General features: G+C 42.9%; 1 protein-coding gene across 1 annotated transcript; it reads left to right on the top strand.

Annotated features, from left to right (window-relative positions):
- Positions 1-27,381, top strand: LRRC3 (leucine rich repeat containing 3). Its single transcript, XM_077448416.1, has 2 exons — positions 1-538; positions 20,503-27,381. The coding sequence occupies exon 2, from the start codon at positions 20,658-20,660 to the stop codon at positions 21,432-21,434; it is 777 nt and encodes a 258-aa protein (XP_077304542.1). The 5' UTR covers positions 1-538; positions 20,503-20,657; the 3' UTR covers positions 21,435-27,381.

Below are 27,381 nucleotides of genomic sequence, written 5' to 3'. Positions count from 1 at the left end.
TTTGTGTTTGCAATGCATTGATGTTCCAGGCAAAAGAGAATGGATTGTGTGAGCTCTGGAAATAGCAACAAGTGCTGACCAGAGGAGGGCTGCCCCTGTCCCTCTCCTGCTGTGCTACACCCAGACACTCTGCAGGAAAACTTGAACAGAGCAGCCACAATCCTTTGTAAGCTGCCTAAGCAAATGATGTTTTCCATTGTCATTCTATTTTACCCAGCAGTTTTGACACAGCCTTAGCAAGCTGTGATGTTAAATAGCTGATTATCCACATGGTGAATGTGACTCCCTTGGACATGTTTAGCATCAGAATCCAGCTGCCTGTGTCGCTCTTGTTATATTGGCACATAGAATTCCTATTGTAATTTCTTGGTTCGTGCTGGAAACAATTGGCAAGTCAGGCTTATAGTGCTGATGATTTTCATTCTATTATTAATGTGCAGCAAAAGACTGGGGACTTTATGAATGAAACCATCATCCTATGGGGGTAGCCCACTCTGAAGTTACAGATCGACGACAACACCATCAAAACACACGATCGGTAAGTGGGTTGACTTGCAAATGTCTCTTTTTTTTGTATTTGTTTGAATGGGGTATATCTAAATGCATCAAACCAATGTGTAATGTTCTTTGAATTGTTTCATTATGCTGTATATTGGAATCCAAATTGATCTTGTCTATCTTTTACAATTTATTTAGTTGTGGTCCAATGCTTTTAGTGGAATATAGACATGCTTTAAAATATTTTTTCAGTTGCATTCAGGATTTAGTGCTTTATTGTGAATGTAGCTGTTCAGAAGACGCATTGAAATTAATTACTTGCATTCAGATATCTGCCAGAGTATTTGCATATGTTTGTTATCAGGAATAAAGTTCTGGATTTCAGCATGGGGGTTCTAGCCATGCTAGTAACAATTTTAATAATAATTTGGTTGTAATTTAAATTTTAATTAATTTGGTGTAAATAGGATAAACAAATAATTATTATACACACTAAAACCAAAAATTGGTCCACATATTACTCTGTCTATGTTTTTACAAAGTATTTTCCAACTACAGTTAACATTTATTTTTATAAAAAAATACACAAAATGGTCTTGATATCAAGCTAGCTATGAGCATGAGAGAATGAGAGTTAAGGTTGAGTTTTGCCTGTGCAATCTGACTGTCTATCATTGTTTTGTCTAGTCTCATCAATAAACAGGAATGCTTGGGTCATACAAATGTTCCTGATTATGATGTACAGGACAAGAAGAGTAGACATAACACAGATGATCAATGGCAATATTTCGAGGGACTGTCCCTGATTTGAAACAAAGTCCCTCTGTCCCTCTTTCTTGCTCCTTTGTCCCTCATTTCGGTCTGATCTATATAATTGTATATAAAATGCAGTGTTTCCCAGTGCTAAGCCTTTCAGATCATTTCTAAATTGCTGCAATTATAAATTTCAAAAGCCAGTATAAAAGAATAGTAAAAAAAAAAAAAAAAACACTTGTGGGTTTAACTAAGCATTTTTGTGTGTGTAATCCTCCTTTAAGTGGGCGTGGCAAGGGGTGTGCCTTTTTGCTAATATGTTTCCACGTTCCCATCTCAAAAGTTGGGAGGTATGGGGCGTATAGTATGTTTAAAGTGTTCTTTGCCCATGGTGAGTGAACAGGGAGATGAGAAATCAAAGGTAAAGTGATCATAAGAAGCTGTGAAGGGCAGCTTAAGAGGGCATTAACTAAATACCCAGTACTTCTAGGTATAGGGAAACGTGATTCAAAAGACTCTTTTACATGAGAGTACTGGGGCTTGATGATTACCTGCATAGACAATCAGAGCGGTTACAAGAGGGCATGGAGAGAGTTTTTACCTCTGTTTGATCTCCGAATGCTGACTTGGAGCTTAATGGGGGAGATTTTCTAAAACTGATGCTCACAGAATCTGGTGCAGCTGTGCATACTAATGAATAAGCTTTTAGGTTTTATTGCCAAAGCTTAAAGTGATTGTCAAAATTATATTTTTTCCTTTAAAATAACAAACATGTAATACTTACCTCCTCTTCTGGGGTGCCCCGGCGGTGCGCCTGGTCCCTCCTCTATATCGGGTGCCCCAAGGGAGAGACGCTTTCCATGAGGGCACCCATGCAGGCACGCTCACGAGTCCTGCTGCTGCGTCTATTGACACAGATAGCAGTACTCTGTCCCACTCTTGTGTCACTAGATTTGATTGACAACAGCAAGAGCCAATGGCTCCTGCTGCTATCAATCTATCCAATGAGGACAGAGAGAGCGGCTGGAGCCAGTGGGCTTGTGCTCGTCGCTGGAATGAACGGGTTCAGGTAAGAAAAAAGGGGGGCTCTGGGGGGCAGCTGCAGCACAGAAGATTTTTCTCCTAATACATAGAATGCATTAAGATGAAAAACCTTGAGACTTTACTACCCCTTTAATGGAACAACCTGAAGTTAGAAGCTGATTGGTTACTATGCACAGCTACACCAGATTCTGTCTGCTCCAGTTTTAGTAAATCTTCCCCTGTGCTTCTTATCTTTAGTCCCTGAAGGTCTATCGGAGGGATGGGGGAGAAAACAGAAGTTAAACATGTGCATCTGGGAGAGGAGGGAGTCTAAGGTTTACTTTAAAATGAACCCTTCCTGTCCCAAAGGTTAATAGATTAAGCATGGAGCGTATAGCATGAACAATAAAATACCAGATCTTTTCTTTAGCTAAAGAGGAACCCTCTTCAAAGACCTACCAAAACCCTCTGAAAAATCATTACTTCTGGAATATGAGGATTGTAGTCACATCACCTGTAGTGATGGCCGAACGGTTCGCCCGGCGGTCGTTTCGCGGCGAATTTCCGACATTCGCGGTCCGCACGTTCGAACGCCTTTTTCCGTCGTTCGCCGCGGCGGACTTACGTGTTTAATGTATACAAGAACTTTAACCTTTGGTGACACGTTTATCATGTGATACAGGACAGCCAATTGAGACATGACAGCACATGGACACTTGTACATTCCCCCTAACCTATAAATACACCCGATCCGGTGGCCATTTTACATTCTTTCTTCTGTTAAGATAGGGACAGGTTCCTGTGTGGAGTAGGGAGAGATAAACCACTAGCTATTTGGTACACAAAAGTTCTTTTCAGGACTGGTATAGGTGTTAGGTGTTGATAGGTTTGCTGTGCTGCTGATTCTTGCAGCAGCCTGAGTGTCTTTTGTTAGTTTAGAGAAAGGGAAAGGACGGTGTATGCTACAGGGACAGCCAGATTAGTCTTTCATCATCATCATCATCATCATCATCATTAGCTGTTACTATCAAGGTCCACAAAAGAGCTGTTCCAGTAACCACTAATCGTTCTCTTTTTTTGCCAATTTGTATAGGGACAGGAAGGAAGCAGTGTTGTCAGGCAGTGAGGGTAATTTTAAAGACTTGCTGTTATTATTAGTTCCACAAAGGTTCTTTTCAGGACTGGTATCAGTGGTACAGTAATAGGCTTGTACATGTATAATATTCTTTCTTCCAAATATAGAAAGGATATTATACTTGACTGCTGCCCTTCTGCTGCAGTCTGCTAAACATTCACAACTCACTTGTTCCACAAAAGTTCTTATAAGGACTGGTAACTTGGTATAGGGTGCTACGGTACATAGGCTTGAGTGCGGTACAGTCTGCTGTTCTGTAAGGACCGCTATCGGTCCACAATAGATAGGGTTGACGTGCACCACTGCTGACCGCTGCCCTATACTGCAGCAGTCCTTCAGCGGTATAGGGACTGACGTACAGTCTGCTAATCACTAACACACAACCTGCTTGTTCCACAAAAGTTCTTATAAGGACTGGTAACTTGGTATAGGGTGCTACGGTACATAGGCTTGAGTGCGGTACAGTCTGCTGTTCTGTAAGGACCGCTATCGGTCCACAATAGATAGGGTTGACGTGCACCACTGCTGACCGCTGCCCTATACTGCAGCAGTCCTTCAGCGGTATAGGGACTGACGTACAGTCTGCTAAACACTAATACACAACCTGCTTGGTCCACAAAAGTTCTTATAAGGACTGGTAACTTGGTATAGGGTGCTACGGTACATAGGCTTGAGTGCGGTACAGTCTGCTGTTCTGTAAGGACCGCTATCGGTCCACAATAGATAGGGTTGACGTGCACCACTGCTGACCGCTGCCCTATACTGCAGCAGTCCTTCAGCGGTATAGGGACTGACGTACAGTCTGCTAAACACTAATACACAACCTGCTTGGTCCACAAAAGTTCTTATAAGGACTGGTAACTTGGTATAGGGTGCTACGGTACATAGGCTTGAGTGCGGTACAGTCTGCTGTTCTGTAAGGACCGCTATCGGTCCACAATAGATAGGGTTGACGTGCACCACTGCTGACCGCTGCCCTATACTGCAGCAGTCCTTCAGCGGTATAGGGACTGACGTACAGTCTGCTAATCACTAACACACAACCTGCTTGTTCCACAAAAGTTCTTATAAGGACTGGTAACTTGGTATAGGGTGCTACGGTACATAGGCTTGAGTGCGGTACAGTCTGCTGTTCTGTAAGGACCGCTATCGGTCCACAATAGATAGGGTTGACGTGCACCACTGCTGACCGCTGCCCTATACTGCAGCAGTCCTTCAGCGGTATAGGGACTGACGTACAGTCTGCTAAACACTAATACACAACCTGCTTGGTCCACAAAAGTTCTTATAAGGACTGGTAACTTGGTATAGGGTGCTACGGTACATAGGCTTGAGTGCGGTACAGTCTGCTGTTCTGTAAGGACCGCTATCGGTCCACAATAGATAGGGTTGACGTGCACCACTGCTGACCGCTGCCCTATACTGCAGCAGTCCTTCAGCGGTATAGGGACTGACGTACAGTCTGCTAAACACTAATACACAACCTGCTTGGTCCACAAAAGTTCTTATAAGGACTGGTAACTTGGTATAGGGTGCTACGGTACATAGGCTTGAGTGCGGTACAGTCTGCTGTTCTGTAAGGACCGCTATCGGTCCACAATAGATAGGGTTGACGTGCACCACTGCTGACCGCTGCCCTATACTGCAGCAGTCCTTCAGCGGTATAGGGACTGACGTACAGTCTGCTAATCACTAACACACAACCTGCTTGTTCCACAAAAGTTCTTATAAGGACTGGTAACTTGGTATAGGGTGCTACGGTACATAGGCTTGAGTGCGGTACAGTCTGCTGTTCTGTAAGGACCGCTATCGGTCCACAATAGATAGGGTTGACGTGCACCACTGCTGACCGCTGCCCTATACTGCAGCAGTCCTTCAGCGGTATAGGGACTGACGTACAGTCTGCTAAACACTAATACACAACCTGCTTGGTCCACAAAAGTTCTTATAAGGACTGGTAACTTGGTATAGGGTGCTACGGTACATAGGCTTGAGTGCGGTACAGTCTGCTGTTCTGTAAGGACCGCTATCGGTCCACAATAGATAGGGTTGACGTGCACCACTGCTGACCGCTGCCCTATACTGCAGCAGTCCTTCAGCGGTATAGGGACTGACGTACAGTCTGCTAAACACTAATACACAACCTGCTTGGTCCACAAAAGTTCTTATAAGGACTGGTAACTTGGTATAGGGTGCTACGGTACATAGGCTTGAGTGCGGTACAGTCTGCTGTTCTGTAAGGACCGCTATCGGTCCACAATAGATAGGGTTGACGTGCACCACTGCTGACCGCTGCCCTATACTGCAGCAGTCCTTCAGCGGTATAGGGACTGACGTACAGTCTGCTAATCACTAACACACAACCTGCTTGTTCCACAAAAGTTCTTATAAGGACTGGTAACTTGGTATAGGGTGCTACGGTACATAGGCTTGAGTGCGGTACAGTCTGCTGTTCTGTAAGGACCGCTATCGGTCCACAATAGATAGGGTTGACGTGCACCACTGCTGACCGCTGCCCTATACTGCAGCAGTCCTTCAGCGGTATAGGGACTGACGTACAGTCTGCTAAACACTAACACACAACCTGCTTGGTCCACAAAAGTTCTTATAAGGACTGGTAACTTGGTATAGGGTGCTACGGTACATAGGCTTGAGTGCGGTACAGTCTGCTGTTCTGTAAGGACCGCTATCGGTCCACAATAGATAGGGTTGACGTGCACCACTGCTGACCGCTGCCCTATACTGCAGCAGTCCTTCAGCGGTATAGGGACTGACGTACAGTCTGCTAAACACTAATACACAACCTGCTTGGTCCACAAAAGTTCTTATAAGGACTGGTAACTTGGTATAGGGTGCTACGGTACATAGGCTTGAGTGCGGTACAGTCTGCTGTTCTGTAAGGACCGCTATCGGTCCACAATAGATAGGGTTGACGTGCACCACTGCTGACCGCTGCCCTATACTGCAGCAGTCCTTCAGCGGTATAGGGACTGACATACAGTCTGCTAATCACTAACACACAACCTGCTTGTTCCACAAAAGTTCTTATAAGGACTGGTAACTTGGTATAGGGTGCTACGGTACATAGGCTTGAGTGCGGTACAGTCTGCTGTTCTGTAAGGACCGCTATCGGTCCACAATAGATAGGGTTGACGTGCACCACTGCTGACCGCTGCCCTATACTGCAGCAGTCCTTCAGCGGTATAGGGACTGACGTACAGTCTGCTAAACACTAATACACAACCTGCTTGGTCCACAAAAGTTCTTATAAGGACTGGTAACTTGGTATAGGGTGCTACGGTACATAGGCTTGAGTGCGGTACAGTCTGCTGTTCTGTAAGGACCGCTATCGGTCCACAATAGATAGGGTTGACGTGCACCACTGCTGACCGCTGCCCTATACTGCAGCAGTCCTTCAGCGGTATAGGGACTGACGTACAGTCTGCTAAACACTAATACACAACCTGCTTGGTCCACAAAAGTTCTTATAAGGACTGGTAACTTGGTATAGGGTGCTACGGTACATAGGCTTGAGTGCGGTACAGTCTGCTGTTCTGTAAGGACCGCTATAGGTCCACAATAGATAGGGTTGACGTGCACCACTGCTGACCGCTCACCTATACTGCAGCAGTCCTTCAGCGGTATAGGGACTAAGAGTTTTGTCACAGGGTCATTTAAAAAATGACATGCAGAGGAAGAGGCAGGCCCTTCCGCAGGGGTGGTAGGGGTAGGGCAGGAGCAACAGGCTTGAGCCAAAGTGGGAAGTTGCAGAAGGTGCGTTCAATTACTTTAAAGGATGCACCAGACTTGGTTGAGTGGCTCGCTCAGCCTTACTCTTCTGCACCCTCCTCATCCTCTCGATCTGCACCCTCTTCTTCACTCTCTGCTATGTGCACCCCCAAAGACACTACCACCAACAACACGACCACCACCACCACCACCACATACCTTCCGCTTGAGTCACTGGAATTATTTTCCGATCCATATCAAGAGGACATTTCTGATGCGCAGCCACTCTTGGTATTGGATCAGGAAGAGGAGGTAGCAACAAGCGCTACTCAGCAGTCTGACGCCAGTACCCAGATCAGCCCAAGGAGGAGGTTGGTCCCCGGTGTTGCTGCCTACTCCGAGATCTCTACTTATAGCGGTGGGGAAGGTGACGTTGATGATGACGTGTCTAGTGATGTCACGTGGGTGCCCACAAGAGAGGAAGAGGAGGGGAGTTCAGAGGGAGATATGGACCAGCAGATAGGGAGGAGAAGCAGCAATGACTTACATTGCACAGCAGGGACAAAGCAGACTGCAAATGTATCAGGAGCGAGTCATCGACCATGTACGGTCACATCTGGCGCTCCCAGGACACCGGCACATGGCTCCGCAGTGTGGGCTTTTTTTAACGTGTCCGCTGCTGACAATAGCGTTGCCATCTGCAATCTTTGCAGTCAACGCGTTAGTCGCGGTAAGCCCAATACTCACCTAGGGACGACCGCCTTAAGAAGGCACATGAGCAGCCATCACCGAGCCCAGTGGGAGCAACGGAACACACAAAGCCACACTGCAGGCTCTCACCGTCCAGCCTCGTCTTCTACTTCTCCTTCTCCTCTCTCCTCACAATTGTCCTCCACTCCACCTTCCATCACGCCAAGCTCACATTTTTCTGCAAAAAGGCAGGCTTCCGTGGGCCTAATGTTTGAGCGTAAAAAAATGATGACGCCGGATAACCCTCTTGCCCAACGGTTGGCGGCTGGCTTGTCAGAACTCATAGCCCGCCAACTACTGCCATATAAACTGGTGGACTCGGAGGCCTTTCGCAAATTTGTGGCCATTGGAACACCACAATGGAAGGTCCCAGGAAGGAAGTATTTCTCAGAGAAGGGCATCCCAGAGCTATATGGCCATGTTCAGCGGCAAGTGAATGTATCTCTGGCACACAGTGTCGGTGCCAAGATACATCTGACCACAGACACGTGGTCTAGCAAACACGGGCAGGGAAGGTATATCAGTTTTACTGCCCACTGGGTGAACCTTCTGACGGCCGTCAAGCATGTAACCCGTGGCACCCGTGTAGATTTGGTTTTACCGCCACGGATTGCATGCAGGCCTGACTCTTCTTCTCCTCCTCCTACTCCATCCTCCTCCCTCTCCTCCTCAGCTGCCTCCTCCTTTTCCGCTGCTAGCGTCTCTTCCACTGCACCGCCCAAGCTCCCCAGAACCTATTCCACATGCCAGGTGAGACGTTGCCATGCCGTGCTGCGTCTGTTGTGCCTGGAAGCAAAGAGCCACACTGGCCCGGCACTCCTTTCAGCTTTGCGTTCACAGGCAGATGAGTGGCTAACACCGCTCAATTTGACAGTTGGTAAAGTGGTGTGTGACAACGGTGCCAATCTGCTTAGCGCATTGAAACAGGGCAAAATCACGCACGTGCCGTGCATGGCACACGTCTTAAACTTGGTCGTGCAGCGATTCCTTGTCAAATACCCTGGGGTCCAGGACATCTTGCGGCAGGCAAGGAAAATCTCGGCCCATTTCAGAAGATCTTACACGGCCATGGCTCGCCTTGCTGACATTCAGCGGCGACACCATCTGCCGGTCAGACGTCTTATTTGCGATTGCCCGACGCGATGGAACTCAACCTTCTATATGCTTGATAGGCTGCTCCAGCAGAAACGTGCAGTTAACGTCTACCTGTATGAACTCTGCGAAAGAAACGGTTCTGGGGAGCTGGGTTTTTTTTCACCGCGCCAGTGGCTGCTCATGCGCGACACATGCAGACTTCTGCGGCCATTTGAGGAGATCACCAAACTGGTCAGTCGCAGCCATGGCGCCATCAGTGACATGGTACCTTATGCCTTCTTTCTGGAGCGTGCATTGCGTCGTGTCATTGATCAGGCTGTGGAGGAGCAGGAGCGGGAAGATGAGGAAGTCGCAATGCTGGATGAATTCCCAGGGGGGGCTACTCTATCTGAGACAAGTCAACAACAGGAGTCTGATGAGGAGTCAGAGGAGGATGGTGCCGGGGCGGATGAGCAGGAGCAAGAAGAGCATGCTTTAAACCTTTCTGGGATCCCTGTTGTGCGAGGATGGGGAGAGGAGAATGAAGAGGACGACATTATCCTGGATGATGAGCAGGAGCCAGGCCACCACACCGCTTCCACTTTAGTGCAAATGGGGGCCTTCATGCTCCAGTGTTTTAATAGGGACCCCCGTATAAAAAGCATGAGGGTCAAGGACCAGTACTGGGTGGCAACGTACTTAGACCCCCGGTACAAACACAAAATGGCGGAAATGTTACCGCCGTCGCAGAGGGCTGTCAGAATGCAGCACTTCCAGGCCTTGCTTCGAGAAATGCTGCATTCTGCTTTTGCGTGCGCTGGCAGAGGAGCAATTCCCACTCCCAGAGAAGGATTTGCGGGTACCAATCCAACAGCGCCTGCAAGAAGAGGCCGGTTTGAAGATGTGTTGGTGACTTCGGATATGAGGTCATTCTTTCAGCCGACCCATCGACAGGTGTCATCCGGATCCAGCATCAGGGAACGCCTAGACCGTCAGGTGTCCGACTACATTGGGTTAACGGCCGATGTGGACGCTCTGAGGAGTGATGAACCCCTAGACTACTGGGTGGGCAGGCTTGACCTCTGGCCAGAGCTTGCCCAATTTGCAATCGAACTGTTGGCTTGCCCCTCATCCAGTGTCCTGTCCGAAAGGACGTTCAGCGCAGCAGGGGGGATTGTGACCGATAAGCGTACTCGCCTAGCTCACCACAGTGTTAACTACCTCACATTTCTAAAAATGAATGAGGCATGGATCTCGGAGGAATTCAACACATGTGATCAGTAGACCATGTATATGTCTATAAACAATTTTTGGAATCAAGCACACAGACCTTCTTAATTCATTTGGCTCACTTCCCTGACCCAAAAAAGCACACCGTACTATATGCCCCTACCCTCCTCTTTGAAGAGGTTGAGCGGTGTCATATTTCTACTGGGGCTGCTTATTATGAGGGGTTCCCACCATCCCTGTGCTGTGCTGACTTCCTCCTGGGTGTTCTTATTATGAGGGGCTCCCACCATCCCTGTGCTGTGCTGACTTCCTCCTGGGGGTTCTTATTATGAGGGGATCACACCATCCCTGTGCTGTGCTGACTTCCTCCTGGGGCTGCTTACGGTGCTGCTGTCAGCGCTGTATGTCACGGAGCTGCTGTCAGCGCTGTATGTCACGGAGCTGCTGTCAGCGCTGTATGTCACGGAGCTGCTGTCAGCGCTGTATGTCACGGAGCTGCTGTCAGCGCTGTATGTCACGGAGCTGCTGTCAGCGCTGTATGTCACGGAGCTGCTGTCAGCGCTGTATGTCACGGAGCTGCTGTCAGCGCTGTATGTCACGGAGCTGCTGTCAGCGCTGTATGTCACGGAGCTGCTGTCAGCGCTGTATGTCACGGAGCTGCTGTCAGCGCTGTATGTCACGGTGCTGCTGTCAGCGCTGTATGTCACGGAGCTGCTGTCAGCGCTGTATGTCACGGAGCTGCTGTCAGTGCTGTATGTCACGGAGCTGCTGTCAGCGCTGTATGTCACGGAGCTGCTGTCAGCGCTGTATGTCACGGAGCTGCTGTCAGCGCTGTATGTCACGGTGCTGCTGTCAGCGCTGTATGTCACGGAGCTGCTGTCAGCGCTGTATGTCACGGAGCTGCTGTCAGCGCTGTATGTCACGGAGCTGCTGTCAGCGCTGTATGTCACGGAGCTGCTGTCAGCGCTGTATGTCACGGAGCTGCTGTCAGCGCTGTATGTCACGGTGCTGATGTCAGTGCTCTGTATTACGGTGCTGCTGTCAGTGCTCTGTATCTCCTGCACCCTCTTGTTTGCCTACCCTGGTCCCTGACCTTCCCTCTCCTCCATTGCCTTCATTAGCTCCATAGTCCTGAATTGTCAGAACAATTTCCCAAATAAAAAAAAAATGCTTGTAGTTATCGATCCCAAATTCACCTCATACATGTATTATGCTATTGTCCAGGTGGTGGGACTACGTGCTACCCCCTAATAATTACCCCGTGGCCGCAAATTCGACCTAAAGGTTTGCGAAATTCGCCTCCCATTGAAGTCAATGGAGCCCGCGGCGAACGGTCGTTTTCGCGAACGTTTGTGTCCGTTCGCGTTTCGCGTTCGCGAAACGTCCCGTCGGAAGTTCGTCCATCACTAATCACCTGCTCCTCCTCCTGTGCCTAAGCAACCAGTTGTAAGACCCAAGCAGGGTAACGTGGAGGGAGGGGTTATTCATCAGCCTATACAAAAACCAACTTTCAGAAAGTCAGTATTTGCAATTGATCTTCAAAAGGCTCCAGCAGTGCTTCGAAAAGGACTTCTCTATAGTTAAAGGTAAAATATGGTTATCATAAATGTGGTACTTTATGATTTCAGCACAAGTACTTTAGCTCATTAAGCACACATCAGTTTGCAATTTGCAACCCATTTGCATGTATATATCAGGGTAGATTTTCTAAGAATCTGGTGCAGCTGTGCATGATAGCCAATCAGATTCTATCTAACTTCAGCTTGTTCATTTAGGCTTTGATAATTAAACCTGGTTGATTGACTTCTATGGAGATCTGCCTGAAATTTTGCGCTCTCCAGTTTTAGTAAATCAACCCATTATCTATTAAAGCGGAGTTCCACCCACTTATTAAACTTAATGTTAAATAATATATAAATGGCTATATTTTCTTCATTGATCATTCATTTCTTATTTTCAGTCAGTTTACCCTGATTATAAGCTGTTTTATTCAACTTCTGCCTTCTCCCAACCACTTCCGATGAAGCCACTCATTGTGATGGCCATGTGAGAAGTTTACAGTTCTGCGAGGCTTTCATACTGAGCCTGCGCGAGAACGGGCAGTGCATGCTGGTCATTCAGCTGCACCGCATTCCCGGAAGATTCTGCTTGTGGGCTTCACATGCCCACAAGCAATATGGGAGCTTCCAAGACAGTAGTATAGAAGGTATTTCTTTATCTAAAATATTCATTCTAGCGGCGGAATTAACAAAAATCGTGAGTGGCATTAGTGTATGTAATTATCCTAACATATGCATTATAAAAAAAAAATGTCATTGGAACTCCGCTTTAAAGTGTCCTGCTGACATCCAGATTATTGCTTGTACATACATGCAAATTACATTGTGAATGAAAATAAAGATTTGTATATGTGTCAAGGCAATAAGTGAATGTGAAAAATGGCAATTCACAGATGTAATGTCATTTTTAGACATGTTATATTTAAAGTATTCAGTGTTTAATTACAATGCTCAACCTTGGAATTAAATAGAAGTTCTTGGGGCAGAAGTAAGGTCAACATTACTTAGAAAATCAAGCCATAAATATGAAACATTCTCATTTGGATCTGAATATCCATGATCTTGGCTGTGTTTTTTTTTCTTTTGTACTACAAATACCATTACAGCAATCAATCTATATTCAACCTTGCTTTCTCTAGGTATTTCCCTTCTATATAGTTAATCTTTTTTGTTTGCACTTCCCTTAGTTTTCCCTCTATTGGCTGTATTTTTGTGACTCTTAGCCTGTGTCTCCACCTTTTTCTGCTTACTTCCTCCTGTGGGCAATTTTGTACTCTGCCTGCCCTATCTATATTTGTCTTTTATTGTTATAGAGACTCCACTTCATGATTTGTGGTTAGCCCTATTCTGCAATCTCCCTACTCGCAAAGGTAATTTACAACTCTTGCTGGGTGAGACTTCTGGTCCAGCTTTAGCTGTAAGTCTGACTTCTGACCCTGTGAGCATTTCTCATATTGGCATTTCCTCTGTTGACCTGCATTGTCCTGATTCTCCAGTTAAAGTGCTCTGCTCCTAAGTCCAGTGTTTCCTTTTTTTATCCACCTCTGTTGCTCCTAAGTCTGCTTTTAGCAATCCTAATTATTAGCGATTGTTTTATCTTACCCATTCTTATCTGCATTGTCTATTTTGCTTAGATGCTTCTTTTACCTCTGGCCTGTATGGCCACTGCTCCATATTTATTCTTCTTAGCTCAATGTCATCCTCAGAGGCTAAAAATCACCCTCAAATTCAAATCCAGAGCTTCCGGTGAATACCAGGAACTTCTAGGTCTTATGTCTCAATGAGAACTTTCTATTGTCCAGGCTGTCTAGATTATCTTGTTTCTTTCCAATATGTCTGTGCTTTTCCCAGTATAAGATAGATCTCCCAATTCCCAATTCTTGACATCCATATTGACATTATTCTTTGTTACTGGCCATGATTCTGTCAAAGGTGTTGTTAGCTCTAGTGCTGGTAATGTCCAGTTCCTCCAACCTTATATGTAATTTCCCCTAAAGTCGTAATGTCCACTTCCCTGATTCCATCAGTGGACATAATTGTTGTTTGTCTTTACATATGCCAACAAACCCCTTAGTCAGCAATGGGCATGTGGAATAATTGAAAAACGATTAGCCTCTTTATATTCTGCTTAGTATGCCATAGCTTTGCCAGGGCTACCAGCTTATTGCTTTAATTACTGTTAGGTTAGGCATACAAATTCCATGGTTTATGAGGTTTCATTAGCACCTTACCTTCATTTAATCAACTGGAGATGTTGTGTACTTTAAGTACATTCATTAAAGGGCTTAAGTCTAAGCTACAGGAAAAAGGTCTAATTTAATGATCCAGTAGGAAAAGTTTCAGGTTTGTTCTTTGTAAGCTGACCTGTCAATCAGCATGATGTTTATTCACAGTGACCTGAATTGCATATTACTGTACTATTACAAGGAGTGGTGGTAAAAGTTATATATGATTATATTTCATGATTTCACCAGTTTCTCATTTTAAAACGATATCATATTTTTTAATCACATAAGAGTTCTTCATTAATAATTAGAAGATTTAATGGAGTTGTTGGGTAACATTTTGTGTAAGTAAATTTGTAGTTTAATATGATCTCGGCATTCATTTTTATTTTTTTTGCTGGGAGTTCCAAAAGTACCTGTTGTAGTGTAATTACAATCGCCTGCCAAATGTGTTGGTTTTAAAGTAATAGTATGCAGTCCATTATTCTCTGTTATTTTAAAAAGGTGAAGGGAATATTGTGGATTGCCCTCTGTTTCCACCATATATACCGATAATCTGATCTATCAAAGTATGGTTGTTTTCATGAACAAAGTATCTCAGTGCTGCAGATCTATGCGATCAAATTAATTGATAATTTTCCATCCTGGCCAATCAGCTCAAACTGGCCGATCAACTCAGGTTGATTGAATCTGAGCTAAACTTAGTCCTAATCGATTGAAAAAGGAAGTTATGGTTATTCTATTGTGTGTGGATTCTGTTGTTTTGATCGAAAACACACATCGATAAGATAACAAAGTCGAAACCTGCAAGTCCACTACAACACAGATCAGTCCCTGCTGATGCCTCTCACCTGGATTTGCTGTATATAGGAGACTAAAGAAATGTTTTTCTTCTGCTTGCAGAAGACTAAGGGCATCCTTTCAGCCTTAATGAATTAATTTAACCACTTCAGCCCTGGAAGAATTTACCCCTTTCTTGACCAGGCCATTTTTTGTGATATGGCACTGACAATTGCATGTTTGTGCTGACCAAATTTATGTCCTTTTTTCACCACATATAGAGCTTTCTTTTGGTGGTACTTGATCAACTCTGCGGCATTTTAGCACTATAAACAAAAGAAGAGCGCCAATTTTGAAAAAAAACACAATATTTTTTGCTACAATAAATGTCCAACAAAAACTAATTTCTTTATCAGTTTAGGCTGATATGTATTCTCGTAAATATTTTTGGTAAAAAAAATTGCAATAAATGTATATTGATTGGTTTGTGCAAAAGTTATAGCTTCTACACAATAGGGGATAGATTTATGGCATTTTTTAATTTTTTTTACCAGTAATGGCGGTGATCAGCAATTTTTATCAGGACTGCGATGTTGCAGCGTACAGATCGGGCACTTTGGACACTTTTTTGGGACCATTGACATTTATTACTGTAGAAATGTCACTGGCAGGGAAGGGGTTAACACTAGAAGGGCTAAATGTGTTTCCTCTGTGTGTGTTCTAACTGTGGGGGGATGGGTCTGACTGGGGGAGGAGGCGATCGTTGTTCCTAAGCATTAGGAACAACTGATCTGTGTTCTCACCCTTGACAGAACAGGGATTTGTATGTTTACACACACAAATCCCTGTTCTGGCTCTGTCAGGAGTGATCGTGGCTCCTAAGTGACGTGGCAGGCGTGCGCCCTGTATACCCCTTAAAGCGTACAGCTATGGCGATTTGCACAGGGGAGCCATTCAGCCGCTGTCTGTGGGCAAGCTGTTAAAGCAGTATTAAACCCAAAACATATTATATTGTAGCTTACCAATCATAAGATGTGGTGGCTGCATTGATTTTCTTTTCTTTGGCTTTTTTCCCCTATCTTTTCACCTGATGATCTGGCCAGTAACACATCTCCTATATTAGTGAGATACTAAACAAATTAAAGTCAAACTCCAGCTCACAATGTATAATCAGTTACAGCAAACAGTTTTTTTTTTCTTTTAAAAAAAGGTTTTGCATGAATAAAAAAAAGCTGATAATTTTAATCAACCCTGCCAGTGTTAAGTGGTTTGTCTCATCCATGTGAACTGATACATTCTGCTGGAGAGCTTGAGTTTTTGAAAAACACAAGACTTACTGGCTGGAACACCAGATGAAAAAAGAAGAAAGAAAGGCTAAAAAAAACTGAAAGGTAAAGTCTACTTTTTACTAATAGAGGTGGAGCTTACCTGATGCAAACTGTGGCATGTCAGAAATGAATCCATGTTTAAGAGATAGGACTTGTTCGCATATGCAGCTCTACTGAGGAGGCGATATGTCACCACCCCACTGCCTGCTTTTCCCGCAAAATGCCAAACCACTGCTCCATCACTTGCGGTTGCAGGGCAGTTGCTGCCCAGGCCTATTTACTTTTCTGGGCCACATTCGGAGGCAGTGGTAACATGCCAAAGCAAAGCATACAACCCTAAGTGGCTAAATTGATTTGTTTGGGAGGGCAGTGCTTATACTGCTCCCCGACCGCCTATGTGAGCGAGCCCTTCCTTACTGAAAATCCTCCTTACCCCTTTATGCAGAAGGTTAAAGGTCTCTGGCTCCAGGGAGTATTTTTTAGGTGTGTCACACTAAAGGCTGCAGTTTATTATTTTCCTCATGATTTTCTGAGGATTTGCTAGATGAAATATTGTGGTGGTGAAATATGAGGATTGGCAAGGTAAAATATTGTGGTGGTGGTGGTGAAATATGGGGATTGGCAAGGTGAAATATTGTGGTGGTGAAATATGAGGATTGGCAAGGTTAAATATTGTGGTAGTGAAATATGAAGATTGGCAAGGTTACATATTGTGGTGGTGAAATATGAGGATTGGCAAGGTTAAATATTGTGGTGGTGGTGAAATATGGGGATTGGCAAAGTGAAATATTGTGATGGTGAAATATGAGGATTGGCAAGGTGAAATATTGTGGTGGTGAAATATGGGGATTGGCAAGGTGAAATATTGTGGTGGTGAAATATGAGGATTGGCAAGGTGAAATATTGTGGTGGTGAAATATGAGGATTGGCAAGGTGAAATATTGTGGGGGTGAAATATGAGGATTGGCAAGGTTAAATATTGCGGTGGTGAAATATGGGGATTGGCAAGTTGAAATATTGTGGTTGTGAAATATGAGGATTGGCAAGGTGAAACATTGTGGTGGTGAAATATGGAGATTGGCAAAGTGAAATCTTGTGGTGGTGAAATATGAGGATTGGCAAGGTGAAATATTGTGGTGAAATATGAGGATTGGCAAGGTGAAATATTGTGGTGGTGAAATATGGGTATTGGCAAAGTGAAATCTTGTGGTAATGAAATATGAGGACTGGCAAGGTGAAATATTGTGGTGGTGAAATATGAGGATTGGCAAAGTAAAATATTGTGGTGGTGAAATATAAGGATTGGCAAAGTGAAATATTGTGGTGGTGAAATATGAGGATTGGCAAGGTGAAATATTGTGGTGGTGAAATATGAGAACTGGCAAGGTGAAATATTGTGGTGGTGAAATAGGAGGATTGGCAAAGTAAAATATTGTGGTGGTGAAATATGGGGATTGGCAAAGTGAAATCTTGTGGTGGTAAAATATGAGGACTGGCAAGGTGAAATATTGTGGTGAAATATGAGGATTGGCAAGGTGAAATATTGTGGTGGTGAAATATGGGTATTGGCAAAGTGAAATCTTGTGGTGATGAAATATGAGGACTGGCAAGGTGAAATATTGTGGTGGTGAAATATGAGGATTGGCAAGGTGAAATATTGTGGTGGTGAAATATGAGAACTGGCAAGGTGAAATATTGTGGTGGTGAAATAGGAGGATTGGCAAAGTGAAATATTGTGGTGGTGAAATATGGGGATTGGCAAAGTGAAATCTTGTGGTGGTGAAATATGGGGATTGGCAAAGTGAAATATTGTGGTGGTGAAATATGAGGACTGGCAAGGTGAAATATTATGGTGGTGAAATATGAGGATTGGCAAGGTGAAATATTGTGGTGGTGAAATAGGATTGGTAAGGTTAAATATTGTGGTGGTGAAATAGGATTGGTAAGGTACACACATTTAGCAGAGCTACTGAGCAGGAAGCAGAGCCTGCATAGGTTAGCAAATTTGCCTGTTTAATGTTTATCTATGAGAAGAAACTATGCAAAGAAACAAGGTTTTAAAACATAACATACATTGACAATAGATTATTCACATTACCTTTTCGTATTTCATATGCATACGCAACTTGGAAAACCCAACTTGATAAGATTTTATTGCAAATCTGGGTATGTGTTCTAATAAAACTGAAATCGTATAACTAGAGAAAATCTGCGTGTCAAGAACATTCATCCATGTTGATAATTATTCTCCTTGTTGAGTTTCTCATTTACACCTGTAAGTTATTTTTACTTTAGGATAAAAAAAAATAATGAATGTTATAGCTAATCCAGGTTTATTATTCCAGGATTTCCTATCGCAGACATAAAAGGATATAGAATGGGAGCTGTTTTGCTGCTTATAATGAGTTTGTTTAAATAGCATCTGACAAGAGAGCTTTTTTCCCTTTTTTTTAATGAAACAAGCTCCTTTCAGACTCAGAATTTCAGAGAAGCTGCACATCACAGGGCAACAACCGCAGACTTTATCTAAGGAGATGTTGCAGCAGTACAGATGTAAGAGACACAGAACCCTGTTAAGAATCAGACGGAATACAAATGACCAGAGAACTCTGCAAACAGCAAAGGGACCTTAATTGGTATTATACAGATTTAAAGGGAACTATATTTAGAATTGTGTGTCTAAGAAGCCCAGCTGCATAAAAGTCCTTAAGGGCCCTTCCCCTTATTCATCTTTACAGCTCTTTAAAGCATGTGCAGAATAAGGAAACCCAAAATGCATTAGTCTCTTACATAGCATGAATTGGTACCCTGTTCCTTTACTATTGCTAGGTGTTAAATATGGAGGCTGCCATTGTTGACTTTGCATTGTGCAATTGAACTCAGTGGCTTAGAATTGTAGCTATGGTAGGGATGAGCGAAGTGATTTCGAAGGAACTAATTTTTCTGTAACAATAGTCACTTTGCAGAATTTGGCTCAGTAAGCGACATCAAAGGCAAAATCTGCATGAGAAAATTTGCTTTACCATTTCTTCTTTATTTAGAGGGGGTGTTTTCTGGCGAATTTAGCATAGTTTTGTTTATTATATGGTTTATTGTGCAATAAGCAATATTACAAATAATACATAGATACAAGGTTTTTGGAACATTAGCCCATTTTAATAAGATTATTTTGATTAAAATAATATCTTTTACACATAGAAATATATGGAATATATGGAATATATCTTTTACAATTTGGAAATATATTAAGGCCTCATTCACATGGACATACCTAGGTGTACACCTGTGCGAAGGGATGTTTATGCCCGCAAGGAACGTGCAAATGCATCAGCGTGCAGGGCCATCTTTTTCATAGCTATTTTAACCAGTGGCTGCATGGACACAGATGATGGTGCCAGCTAACAGCTGTGCAAGTGAGTGTCCCCAAATGCAGACAGTGTGCGTCCAGACGCACAGACCACCTGTGCATCCTGTGCAGGGAAGCACAGCCCTTTGCATGGGTATACGCATAGATACTCCCATGTGAATGAAGCCTAAGAGATTGTACTGTACTGATCTGAAAGTCCTTATAATCACTGCTTACTTTAGCATAAAAGAACTAGAGTCCTTCTTCTGACCACTCCATGTTTTCTTCTACATAAGCAACATAGACAACAAAGAAGACCTTATACTGTGTTGCTTATATTTCCTTGGCAGGGTGCACCCACCTGTTTCAGGCTACAGAAAATACCTGTAATGACCATGTAATAGCTAATGATCCCCCAAAAAATGGGGGTGTGAGGGGGATAAGAATCTTATATTCAAAAGGGAGGGGGGTCTGTAGGCATCTATAATGCAGAGCCTTGAAGTAAGAAAATAATAAAAAACTTATATTTTTCTCTTTTGCTGATTGGAGGACACAGCTTCTGCATTAGGTCATTCACTTTTGGGTTTAGTGCCACCTGCAGGAGTAGAACACTAGTTACCACTAAAAAACAAAAGGCAGTTCAGGGGGTGACTGCTGCTGGTGATTAACCCCCATAATCCCAGCAGAGAAAGACAAGTGGGTGCTGTGTCCTCCATTTTATGGTAAGTACTAAAAAGCTTTCTTTTTCTTTGTAAATTGCTTGTTAATGAAGGCCTTTTCCCAACAGTATGGGTTATATATTTATTTTTGTGGCATTTAAAGCTTTGTACAGTACAATGGGTCAATATTTTCTGCATTCATACTTGTTTTTTTTTTGTCACTTTTGGCGCTTTTAGTGAAAGTGAAGGCCACAGAAATGTCAGTAGGTATGTGTTTTCTTGTAAGGCCGATTTATGTCTTCTTTACTGTGGAAAGACAGAGGTGCACAAGTGAAATATTATTCTATGGTCAGAATAAGAAAGGTAAAATGGGCTGAAACTGACGAAAACCTGACTTTGTTTTCATTTTACAGGCTCCAGCAGAGGCGGTTATTCTTCCTGCCTACAAACAGAAGACATCCTGTTGAGCCTGTGGCTTAGCTGTATTCAAAGACGATACAAGTGGGCTGAACACAGATGAACAGTGGGGGATGTAATATTATACACAATGCATGTGTAACCTTCCAGGATGCATCTAACAGATCATTCTCATAGATGTTCAGAATTTATTTTTCATAGAGGACTCCTATTGCTACTTTTCCACTTTCATGCTGTTGCGCCTTGCCCCAAGAGCTGCCAGTGCACAGATAACAGTGGAGGAATAGTGGTCCAGTGCAGTTCAAGAAACCTGGAAGAGATACCCATAGATCTTCCAATGGAGACTGTCTCCTTAAAACTAGATGCTAACAGAATTCAGCAGGTGCCAAACAATGCTTTTAAAGATCTCGCCTCGTTACAGGAGTTAGATCTTTCAAAAAACTCTATTGAGAAAATTGAGCTGTCGGCTTTCAAAGGAGTAGCTGATGGATTAAGGTTGTTGGATCTGTCCGGGAATCAGATTCACAATATCCCCAAAGAAGCCTTGGCCAATCTGAAAGGCAAAATCCGCCTCTCCAACAACCCATTGCACTGTGACTGTAGCCTTCAGGAGATGTTGAGGGAACTGAATTTGGACCCTGACACAGTTAATGACATTTCCTGCCAAACTTCAGTACAGGAGGAGTATGTGGGCAAACCTTTGATACAGGTTCTTGACTCTGGAGTTAATTTTTGTAATATCCATCACAGAACAACTGATGTAGCAATGTTCATTACTATGTTTGGCTGGTTCACCATGGTGATATCGTATGTGGTTTATTATGTGAGACACAACCAAGAAGATGCTAGAAGACATTTGGAGTACCTCAAGTCATTGCCCAGCACTCAGATAACCAAAGACTTTGACACTGTCAGCACTGTGCTGTAGACATGGTTTAAAGAAAAATTATTACACCTGATTTGTTGCTGGTTAATCTAGAGGTAAATAAAACCAACCTGCCCATATATAAAGCACTTCTTACAAGTAATACAGCAGATCTGAACATCGCCTTTAAAACCTAGGTTACATCTGGATTAATGAATGGGTGTTAATAAGCACAAGGAAACAGAAAAAATTGATAGAAGGTTTTGACAATGTGCTGTAGTTTGGGCATATAGTTTTTGGTATGTGGTTTATTGAAAAGATAAGAGAAAGTTGAACAATCATAAGTGGCTTCAATGATGGTGCGGTTTGGCTATACTTTTTTCAAACTGGAGTTCTTGCATTTTTTTGCATAGAGAATGCAAGAACATGTTACAATATACTGTAGAAACAACTAACTCAGAAAATAGTTTTTCTCCTAAAAAGAACTCAAAGGCTGATTATACATTAATAGACAAAGTGCAAAGATAATGAGCAAAGCTCACTAACCTAAAGGAACCAAGTAGAACACATTGTTAAATTGATTCTGCCTTTAAACAATATCCCAAACTGTTCTGCCTGCAAAAAAAAAAAGACTGTGAATACTTATTATTCTTACTGTCTGGGCCACCGGAATGCTACAATATAATCCCCTCAAGATCCACTCCACTGAAGTCCTGAAGTCCTCTTGGAAACATATACCCCCAGGAGTGTCGATCTCCTTGATCCCCCACAGTGGTCAGTGCTACCTCCATATCACTACTGTGTACTGTCGTAAGATGAGGTCAATAGGAAAATAAAAATTCCCAGCTCAACTTTCTAGCCAGCCTGCAACAGTTCATTCCAAAACCAGGGGTTTAGCTTGCAAACATTTGCAAATAAATGCGTAAGCTGCAGAGGCCACGACAAAGCACCCCAGTATTATCTGCGGTCCTAACGCTATACATTTTGAGAGCCTCCATAGTAGGAGCACATGTAAAATAATATAAAGATTGAGGCCAGGACATCCAGCAAATAGCACATTGGCAGCAAAGGTGTCCAGTACGCCCCCTCACCAAATAACAAACAGTGCAAACAAACAGCAACTTCCCCAACCTTTAATTGTCCTTAACAGCAAGGAGCACGTGGAAGGGCAACACATGTCAATCAACAACAAAGAAAAATTCCCAGCTTAACTTATTAGCTAGCCTGCAAGAAACAAAATTGTCTTGTCTAACAGTTCACGTTAAAACCAGGGTTCAGTTTGCACACATTTGCAAATAAATGCGTAAGCTGCAGAGACCTCGGCAAAGCACCCGAGTATTATGTGCCGTGCTAACTCTATAAATTTTTAGAGCCTCCATAGTAGGAGCACATGTAAAATAATGGATACATTGGTAGGCAGGTATGTCTGGAGGGAGCCCACTTCTCCTTAAAAACAAAGGGGAGCACTGGACACCCAGCAAATAGCACAGTGATCAGTATGACCCCTCACCAAATAACCAATGGTACAAACAAACAGCAATGGCAGCATATAACTGGTAACTGGCCTTAACAGCAAGAAAGTCAATAGGAGAAGTCACTAAACACAGAGGACGGCCAAGGGTATTGGCACTCTGGGAGGTCTCAGTTTCACAACAGACTTAAACAGAGGATTTCTCTTGAATGCTGATTGAGTGATGTTCTGGCAGCACATGCAACCAAAAAGGCAAGTATTCACTTTTGTTGCAGTTAGAGCTTTTTGGGACTTTTTTAATGACAGCATCACTTAGCAGGATTTAAAATAGAAAACTGAACCATGAGCGCATGTAACCAGTTCTCATTGCAATGTCTTACTGAATAGGTCCAAATGTGAGTTGGGCTTTCTTTATTAAGAAAATGCAAATAGCTTTGTCAAGACCGTTGTCACCATACTGTCTATGACCATAAATAGACAGCATTGTTCAGATGATATTTCTCCTGTTTAGTTATTATTAATATATTTTTAATTTGTGAGAGGTAGGACCATAATGATTATGCTTTGGAATTAAACATTAATCTGAAAGGTCATAGTGTGAGAGCATATTTATAAAGCAGTAAATGTGACATTTACCAAGCATCCACCGCACTGACATTTAAAACATTTGTACCAGGAAAATTCAACTGCAGCGAATGTGACATTCGCTTCTTTATAAATATTGCCCTAGAGTTTTAAATGATATATATTTTTCATATTTATGTCTATACAGCAAATGATTTTTACAATATTTGAAATAAAATATGCAGTAACATACACTGGAGTTACAGGGCTGAAAACTCATACAGAAAACATTCCTTTTTATTAAAACTAAAGCCTCGTACACACTACTAGGTTATTTTACCCCAGAGGGTTGAATGAAAAAAAACCCGAGAGCTCAGGTTGGAGTTGCTGTACTATCTTATGTTAGTACAGTGATCTCACCTGCTGTGCTGCTGTTGTGTTCTCACATGGGCTGTCCCCCTGCCAGAAAACTCTATTGGCTAAGACAAGAAAACAGCTATTTCAGTAATGACCCTTCAACAAAAGCCAGCCGAATGGCCAACTTCTGTCGGACCTGCTGTCATACACACAGGCCGAATGTCAGCAGCTCTCATTGAACTGGCCGATGCCTCCCGACATTCGGTTCGTGTGTACTAGGCTTAAGGCTGGTATTTCTTGTTGCTTATGGTTGGTATTTCTCTGGTTTAGTCATCAGTCCATGCAATAGAATTATTTCACAAGGGCCTAAAAGTTTTTGTTTTTTTCATGTTTGTTATTTTATCTTATGATAATGTTTGCATCCAAATGTTCTATTCACAAAATAGTTACCGCAATGGTGTGATATTGTCGTTTTTGCATATGAAATTAATGTTTACTATTACAAGCCTGCATTTCTCATGAAAAGGCATTTTATCTCAAAAGCTAATTTATATCCCTGGAAGGTTCTTTTCCTACTGTCCGTAACAGACAAAGGCACTCTCAGACCCTGAGGGGACAACTTAAAAACCAGTGGTATAGACATTCCGCTGCTTCACACATTTATAAAGCACAGCAATGTCTCCTCTGATCTGCTCCAATCATGGAGCTCTTTGTGCTGTAATAAGCAGAGAGAACTCTGTTAACTAATGCAGGTTCCACACCGCAGCCAACATTTTATGAATGGACCATAAAATGCACAAGACAACACTATGGGGTTCATTTATTAAAACTGGAGAGTGCAAAATCTGGTGCAGCTTCCAGGTTTTTTTTGTCATAGTTTAATTGAACAAGTTGAATTTAGAAGCTGATTGGCTACCATGCACAGGTGCACCAGATTTTGCACTCTCCGGTTTTAGTAAATCAACCTCTATATAAAATCAGCAAATTAGGTAGAGTATTAAAAACACTGCTTCTGTTTAACTTTTGAATTGATGCTAATGCAGTATAAAACGTATCCTACCTAGCCTCTAAGCTTAATCATACCAGTAAGTTAAAGAGGTTGATTTAGTAAAGGCAAAGAGACTGTGCTTTGCAAAGAATACCCAATCACATACTAGGAAAAAAACATTTTTTTGCTACTATGTAAATGGAAGATGGAAGTCAGCAGAGATTTACTTTTACTAAGCTCTGGAGCAACTTGCAAAGTGCACATTCTATTTTCCTTCAACCCCAAAGTGTTTGTAAAGGCTGAAGTCTATGTATGAAGGTATAAACCTTCACTGTGCAGCATCCCTCCCAGCCCCTCCTAATACCTATCTGAACACGATCCTCCTCCAGAGATGTGCCTCAACTCTTTGGGGGCTTTCTCTCCTCATTGACTAAGACAGTAGCGGGAGCCATTAGCTCCCGCTGCTGTCATTCTCAGCCAGTGAGCCAATGAGGAGAGGGAAGGGGGCGGGGCAGGGCAGGGCTGAGCTGCGGCTTTCAGAGTGAATGGACACACAGAGCCACGTTCTGGGAGCAAGCCTGCTTGGGTGCCCTGATTGTAAGCCACCTGCTCTTGGGGAAGTTAGCAGGAGGGAGGGGTCAGGAGTGCCCGGCGAGGGAGCCAAGAAGTGGAGGATCTGGGCTGCTCTGTGCAAAACCACTGCACAGAGCAAGCAAGTATAACATGTTTGTTATTTAAAAAAACAAAAACTTTAATATCACTTTAAATACTATGATATGGGGCCCAACATCCTAAAAAAAAATCTAATATCTTTTCCTAGGGAAAACTAAAGGTCACTAAAGGTGTCTACAGTAATTAAATGCCAGCCCCCCTGTAAGCACAATCTGGCCCCTAGATCTTCCACCAAATCATTATGATCATGAGTTTTCCTCAGCCAGTTGTCTGTGCTTGTGCCTATGAAGGGGTATGCACTTAAGAGTTGGTTTTTCTCAGGGAAAAAATAAGGATCAGCTGGAAAAATTAATGTGGCTGAATCCCGAATTCCTTTACACTGTTCGGAGTTATAAAAAAGAATGGAATTATGCTTCTTGACTCCCTAGGCCAACTATCTTGTACCACCTTTTCCCCATTACCTGGTAACATACTAAAAAAAATCTGATGTCATAGCTATAAGGAGTTAAGAATCTTCATCCTAGAAATTGATTGAATATTCACTTCAATTACCCAGTCATGTAAAAAGCAAATTCCTGCCTCATTTTTTTTAACCTGCACATGTTTGGTTATTTAAAAAGAACAGGAATTTGCTTTTATTGTGTTTGGATAAGTAAAGTGAATATGAGGTTGATTTGATGAGGTTGATTTACTAAACCTGGAGAATGCAAAATTCGGGTGCAGCTGTGCATGGTATCCTATCAGCTTCTTACCTGGAAAAAAAACTTGGAAGCTGATTGGTTTCTGATTGGTTTCTGTGCAGAGCTGCACCAGATTTTGCACTCTCCAATTTTAGTAAATCAACCCCAATGCGTCCACTTTTCGCCAGTGCATTTTAAAACCAACAACTAGAAGAGCAGTCATAACTTCCTGCTAGCGGTTTAGTTCTAGGAGGCCTATCAGCACACTATTCCACTAACAATGGTTCATTTAACAGAGCGAGGAGGAGGAACAATGTGGACCCAGATAGATTGCTCTGGCAGGCAGGGTGGCTGGAGTATTTTATTATACATGAAAATCTGCTGTTGACTGTCACCAAAAAAATGTTTAGAAAACTATGGGCCCCCTCAGGAAGCCCTCTACCATTGGCCATGGCCTATGTTGGCTATGCAGAAATCCAGCCTTGGTTGTCAGGGAGGCCTACAGAAATACAGTCATTTCCTGATCCAACTATGACTGTATCCAAATAACAATAATATTATTTTGGCTGAACATTCACTGTAGGCACCTTTATAGTACTCATGTAATTAGTGCAACGCATCTGTGAGTGTAAAAATACAGAGACGTTAAACATCTGCTGTGGCATAAGTTCATGCAGCTGCTACACCACACAAATGTGTGAAGATTCTGGGATCAGAGCAGTATGTAAAAGTCTTTTGGTGATGGATGCCTTTGTGTCTTATTATAAAGAAGCCCGAATATCACACATTTTTCATTTTTTCTGTCTAATACTTATCTCCTTCAGCATAGGCTGCTTTACCAGTTTGGTTTTTATATTATTTTATATGGATGTTCTGTTGAGCAGGACAAGAAAAAAAAGAAAGCAAATGCATTTAGTGTAACTTAATTTCCGGGTAATATCAATATTTCATCTGTACGTTTCTGCTGGAAGCAATAAACAGGTGCATTAACCCCTGTGCGCAAGACAATGGGAAAACGTCTTACAGGGCTTTCACTGTCTCCTATGAGGAGGAGAAAGCAAAATTTTGTTATTTGCAAGAAAAAGAGTAAGGACAGTGGAACAGACAATACAATTACTATACAGTGGCCTTAGCTGAGGTTCTATGAACACTTGACATTTCCTGAAATACAGTGTCTGCTTATTTCAAGCTGTTGGTGTTTCAAGAATGTTTATATATATTTTTTTTTCCAATAATGTTTTTATTTTACAATTCAATAAATGTAATCTGTATACATTA

The sequence above is a fragment of the Lithobates pipiens genome, unplaced genomic scaffold, assembly GCF_037356315.1.
Source record: "Lithobates pipiens isolate NorthernLeopardFrog02 unplaced genomic scaffold, aLitPip1_a1.2 Scaffold_22, whole genome shotgun sequence".
Lineage (NCBI taxonomy): Eukaryota > Metazoa > Chordata > Amphibia > Anura > Ranidae > Lithobates > Lithobates pipiens.
This window is presented reverse-complemented; position numbering and strand designations above follow the sequence as displayed.